Source organism: Neomonachus schauinslandi, chromosome 1 (genome assembly GCF_002201575.2).
Source record: "Neomonachus schauinslandi chromosome 1, ASM220157v2, whole genome shotgun sequence".
Taxonomy (NCBI): Eukaryota; Metazoa; Chordata; class Mammalia; order Carnivora; family Phocidae; genus Neomonachus; species Neomonachus schauinslandi.
In genome coordinates this window covers 175313181-175319180 of record NC_058403.1, presented here as the reverse complement: position 1 = coordinate 175319180, position 6000 = coordinate 175313181, and the positions used below count along the sequence as shown (strand labels likewise).

The 6000-nt window shown below is 43.0% G+C and overlaps 1 protein-coding gene across 1 annotated transcript in view; it reads left to right on the top strand.

The window, feature by feature from the left end:
• The first annotated feature begins 5841 nt into the window (after positions 1–5841).
• Positions 5842–6000, top strand: part of GXYLT2 (glucoside xylosyltransferase 2) — a 91445-nt gene continuing 91286 nt past the window's right edge. Inside the window, exon 1 of the mRNA XM_044912746.1 lies at positions 5842–5874. Within this exon, the coding sequence (XP_044768681.1) occupies positions 5842–5874 (33 nt within the window). The remainder of the gene's footprint in view (positions 5875–6000) is intronic.

Genomic DNA, 6000 nt, shown 5'->3' with positions numbered 1-6000 from the left:
GTCGTGGCAGCCCCAGAATCCCTTCTGGGGACCCGTGTCTCGCTCCCTCCGCCCGGGCCAAGTCCAGGGGAGGCTTTGGGCTGGAGGGACAGACTCCCAAGTTCACCCGCGGGCTGCCCAGTTGTATTTTTTTGCCCCGCTAGAGCTGCAGAACCACCTTTGTGGAGTCCAGTTGACAGCGCAGTGCTGATAATCATGTACATTTTTGAAAGAGAAGTGCCAGAGAGGGTCGTTTATATATTACTTTTTTTTTTTTTTCCAAACAGGGTAAGACGTTTGTTTGCGTTCTTGCAAACCTGCGCCCTTTGTTTACTTTTTCAAAAGCCATCACGATGCAAGAGTGCTGTATCTAATTCTCATGTTTCACAGGAGAATTTTTACCAAAAACTTAGATGTGATTGAGTTGGAAAAGTTAGATGTTTACCAAAGACTGGCTGCCTCTCCTTGAACCTTGAATCCCCCTGTGCTTAGAACAGAAGGGACCCTCGACCTAGGTTTATTTTTTTAAAAAAAAGAAGTTTTCTTCCTGGAAGGAGCGATGCGTGGCACGGGAGGACAGAGTGACGGTTTCCCTGTCCCTCATTCTGTTTCAGACTCAAGTACGGTCAAAGCGTCTTACAAGGAAAACATCTTAACCTTTGACTTGGTGTTTGATACTCTCTTTCTCTGCTCCGAGCTTAAGCCGCCGCAGCTTTTCATCAGAGCGTTTTATCTTTGTCCTTAGGGTTGCTGGACCGCGCTCAGGTTAGGGATTTGCGTTCATTTCCTTTGTCGCGGAGAGCTTTTTAACAGTCCCCTGGCCTTGCCGCGGGTCTGTTTCCTCTGCCCTCGGGAGCTGGTGATGTTTTAACTGCTCTTGCTGCGTCTGCATGTGCTGGGCTCCTTCATGCCTTGAAAAGAGTTGAAGAATTCTTTTTGGCCCTAATGACTGTATCTGTTTTGGCGCTTTTACTGTTAAGAGAAAAGACACGAAACCTCAAGAAGTAGCTGTGTCAGCTTTTGGTTCTCTTCTGCCTCATAATAAATGTACAGATGGGTACTGACAAGTTTGAGAGGGGAAAAAAAGCCCCAGTGATCTATAGAGTCACTTTTAAGTACTTAGAACAATTTACAAGCTCTTGTGAATGTATACGTACTTTAAAATCAGGATATTTCTGTTAGGAGCCAGGGTTTCTTATAATGTGTTACCCTGACGTACAACTGCAAGTTTACTAGGATTTGTAAGTGGAAGGGACAGCTCGTAAGACAGTGACAACTGACACCATTTAACGTAGCTAACCTTTTGCCAGGCATCCGGCTAACAGCAGTCCACAAAAGCAGTCCTTGTTAACACTTCCTGTACATATATTCACCGTGTCATCTGCACCGTAGCCCTATGATAGTGGCTCCCAAAAGAGCGGCAACAGTGTCACCTGAGGCCTCGTTAGAAATGCAGATTCTCAGGCCCCACCCCCGCTCCATGAAATCAGAATCTGTGGGGGTGAGGTCCCTAATCTGTGTTCTAGCAAGGCCTCCCATTGTTTCTAACACACACCAGCGTTTGAGCGCCTGCTCTATGAAGTATGCACTAGTTATTATTACTCCCATTTCCCAGTTAAGGAAAATAACGCACGAGGTTTAGCCATTTGTCCGAGGTTCGTAGATCCCTTGTGGTAGATAAGGGTAAACATTCATGGGCTCTGGGCCCGGTCGACTCTTACCTGCTGATGTCATAACACTGACTAGTCTTGCCTGCATTTCATAGTTTTTCTGAGATTTTTCTAAAGAAACATCATAGATTTTTACAACGGTCTCATTCTTCAAGGTGTTGGGAACATGGGGCAGCATCTTCTTGTCTCTATCTGAACAAATCGGCTCTGACTAGGAAGAGATCAAGAGCAGAATCCAAATGGATGTTTTAGTGAAGGACTATTTCCATGAGCAACAGTACCTCCTGAAGCCGTTTTTCTTTTGAACATATCTCTTATCATGGAAGTCATGGCCAGCACCATAGGAATATAGAGCAAAATTTTAAAAACTCGGAAAAGGGCAAACAACAAAAAAGCCACAGGAAGTCTCAAGCTCAGATGCATGAAGATGAAAGTCTAGTGTCCTCTGGAGAAGTTGACATTTTCTGGGACTTAATAATTTTTTTTTTTTTTTTTTACTACCTGGACAGAAATGGCGGCAGAAGATTCTGAGACAATGAGGGAGCGGGAGGGAAGACCTCTGCATGGACTCCTTTATTGCTCTTCTAATCCTGCTTGGGTTAAATTTTTGTGGTTTAGGAGGAATTTCATTTTAGGGAGGGAAAAGAAAGCTTCGTGTTTTCAGAAATCGGGTGCTTTAATCTCGTTACGTGGCTAGAATCCAGAAGAGATGAAGGGTACGTGATCTCATTTTTCGGGCCCGGGGAGGAGTCTGCAGCAAGCGTGGAGTTGGATGGGATACAGTCCACCACCTGCTGACCATCCGTGGCCCGGGCTGCCTTGCCTCCCCCCCGGGTACTGCTGTAAGTGAAGTCTTGCCACGTCAGCGCAGGAAACATAGCCCTCTCCTTCCACATCTTGTTTTCATTTCAGAGAAGTTTCCAGGGACTTGCCTAGTTAGCAGACAGACCCTACAATTTTGTAACTAGTCATTTGTATGCAATCTGTCCTGTGGTGGCCTCTCCTCTCCATAAATATAAAGCCCAGAGGTAAGGTCTGAGCTTTTAGGTCCGGGGTGGGATCTGGAAATGGACACCACAATCTAAGTGTCCGTTCCAAGTGCACAAGAGAAATGAAATCTTTCTTTTATTTTGGGTTTATTGGTGATTTACACCTGGCTGACTTCCAGAGAGAATTTGAGATGACTTTCAGTAAAAAACATATATAATAAGGCCATTGAAATCATCCTAAAAAAGGAAAAGTCATAAAGGGGAGGAGGAAATAAGCACTGTTTGTCAAAAACTGAGCCACTATTGTTATGAGGATTAAGTATTAAATTTAGCTCTAAGCTTCCTGGCAGCCATGTCAAAAAGGGAATCATGATAGGCTGCCTTATTTTCACTGAATGATAAGAGGAAAAGTTGATCAAGAGGGGATGATTTGGTTTTCATGGAAATGAATTCTAAAAAGAATTTTACTGGAGAGTAAACTTTAAAAGCCTGTCTCTCCAACTTGCTTCTGAAAACTCCTCTTTGAGCCTATGTGTGGAAAGGCAGTTGAATATAACTGCTAATCAGTGCAATGTGAAAAGAATTTGGCATCTGGAGGCCAGAAAATTGGGTTCTAATCCCAAGCCATTTCACCTTAATTTCCTCATCTGTAAACTGAGCAAATCAATCCAAAAGTTTTCCAAGATCTCTTCCAGCTCTGACATTTGATGATCCTGTGATGAGATCATCCAGTTTAGCTGTAAAATCCCAACAATGACTATTGCTTAGCCCTTTGTGCTGTCTCTTGCAAAATCGGTTTCTCATTTATTGGCTCTAGCCTAGAACTCTTACTGATTACTCAATCTCAACCCTCTCCTGAACTTTATTCTTTTTCTTTTTGCGTTGGCCTGGGTATTGCTGTTTTCTCTTAAAATATGGTTTCTAAGGGAGACTTAGGCTACCTCTGAGCTCTGTGGAGGTCCTCTGCCATTTTATTCCACAGTCATTCAGCAAATGTTTATTGCACATATATTCTGGACCAGGCACTCATTGTACAGTGGTGAAAGGGGTTGTTGCCCTCCCAGAATTTGGGAGAGGTGGGGGCGGGGAGACAATAGAGAAACACATTTACACTTGGCAGCCTCCGCAGCTGTTCCAATGAGAGGAAGCGTGTTTACTCGCTCCTCAAGAGACACCATTTCCTGCAGTTCCCTTTGGTATCTGAGATAAGTCTTTTCAGAGGGTTTAAGCCTGAATAAAGGTCTCACTTAAGAGGGATGGTGTTATACAGCAAAATGCCAACTCTGCAGTGATCCTATAATTAACTGGTAGCCCTAGAGCACATTAAAGGTCTCCAGAACTTAGGTTCCGTCTCTGATATTATGTACTCTGAGTCTTGATTCTATTCACATTCATTTTTGTTGATGGGTCCATGGTTCCGTCTTTTATTGATCAGCAAGTCATATTGGCTCTATGTCAAAATATATCCCTGGGCGCCTGGGTGGCGCAGTTGGTTAAGCACTTGACTCTTGGTTTCAGCTCAGGTCATGATTTCAAGTCTCTTTAGATCAAGCCCCACGTCGGGCTCCCTGCTCAGCAAGGAATCTGCTTGAGATTCTCTCCCTCTCTCCCTCCTGCTTGTGCTCTCTCTAAAATAAATAAGTGAATCTTTAAAAATAAAAATACATATATCTCCCCACTTCCATGCTTACCACTGTCTCCTAAACACCACCTTTTACACGTGAACCCCCACAGTAGCACAAGATCTGGTTTGCATGCCTCCACCCTAGCGCCCTCTACAGTCCATTTCCCATACAGCTGCTGGAATAATGTGAACTCTGTAGACCACACTGGGTCTTTGCTGGTGAAAGCTTCCAGTGACGGACTTCCCGCCACAATGAGAAGAAAATTCAGTTTCTTAGTCTGGCCTTCAGGCTTTGATCGCAGCTCCGTGTAGCTCTCTGACCTTGTCTCCTACCACTGTGCTTCAGCTGCACTAGCCTTCAAGTATGCTGAACTCATTCCCACCTCAGCACTTTTTACTTGTTCCTTGTGCTAGAATGTTCTTTGCTCACATCCTTGCGTGGCTAATACCCTTGCTTCTTTCAGGACTATGCTTTCAGGTTTTCTTCTCAAAAGGGTCCTCCCAGCTGCTCTAGAAAAAAGGACCTTCCCCATCATTCTCTAGTCCCTCACCCTGGTTAGTGCTTTTTTTTTTTGTAGCACTGGTTATTACATGAACATTGCATTTTATTTGTTCCTCTCCTCCAGTGTATACTTCATGTCTTATTCATCACTGTACCACTGGCACCTAGAACAGAGATGGTCTCATAGTAGGTACCCAATACATATTTGTTAAATCTAATGAATGAACACAGCTCCCACCTTGTGCCAGCACTATGCGAAAATTTTACTTATATAAGTTACATATTATTTAATAATGTTCAAAATAATCTCATAGTGAAAAACAATAAGAAGAATAGTGAGGCTCTTTAATTGTAACATTCTTAAAAGAGAGGATTTTTTTTTCTTTTTAATAAATGTTACTTTTTGGAATAGTTTGGGATTTTTAGAAAAACTGAGAAAGTAGTAGAGTTTCCCTAGACCCAGCACCCAGTTTCCTCTGTTATTAAAATCTTACATTAGTTTGATACATTTGTTATAATTAATGAACTAATGGTATAATTATTAATTTATAGTTTATTTACATTTCCTTAGTTTTTACAGAATGTCCCTTTTCTATTCCAGGACCCTAGCCACGGTAGCACATGATATTTGTTTCCTTTTTTTTTTTTTTAAAGATTTTATTTATTTGAGAGAGAGAGGGAGAGAGCACGAGGGGGATGGGGGGCAGAGGGAGAAGCAGGCTCTCCGCTGAGCAGGGAGCCTAGCTCAGGGCTTGATTCTGGGACCCTGGGATCATGACTTGAGCTGAAGGCAGACGCTTAACTGACTGAGCCACCCAAGTGCCCCGCATGTGGGTATTTAGATGTCACATCCCCTTAGGCTCTTCTTGACTGTGGCAGTTTCTCAAACTTTCCTTGTTTTTGATGACTGTGGGAGTTCTGAAGAGTCCTGGTCAGATATCTTGTAGGATGCCCTACCATTGGAATGTGTCTGATCCTTTTCTCTTGATAGTACTAAGTTGTGGGTTATTTGGAAGAAAGCCCGGTGTGGTAAAGTGCCATTTTCATCATATCATATCAAATATATATGCTGTCGACATGATTTATGACTGCTTTGGTAACCTGGAAGAGGTAGAGTTTGTTCAGGTCTTTCTACTGGCAACTTGCTCCCCCCACCCCCTCCATGCTATATACTTTATTATTTTTTTTTAAGATTTATTTATTTTAGAGAGAGAGAGTCTCAAGCAGACTCCATGC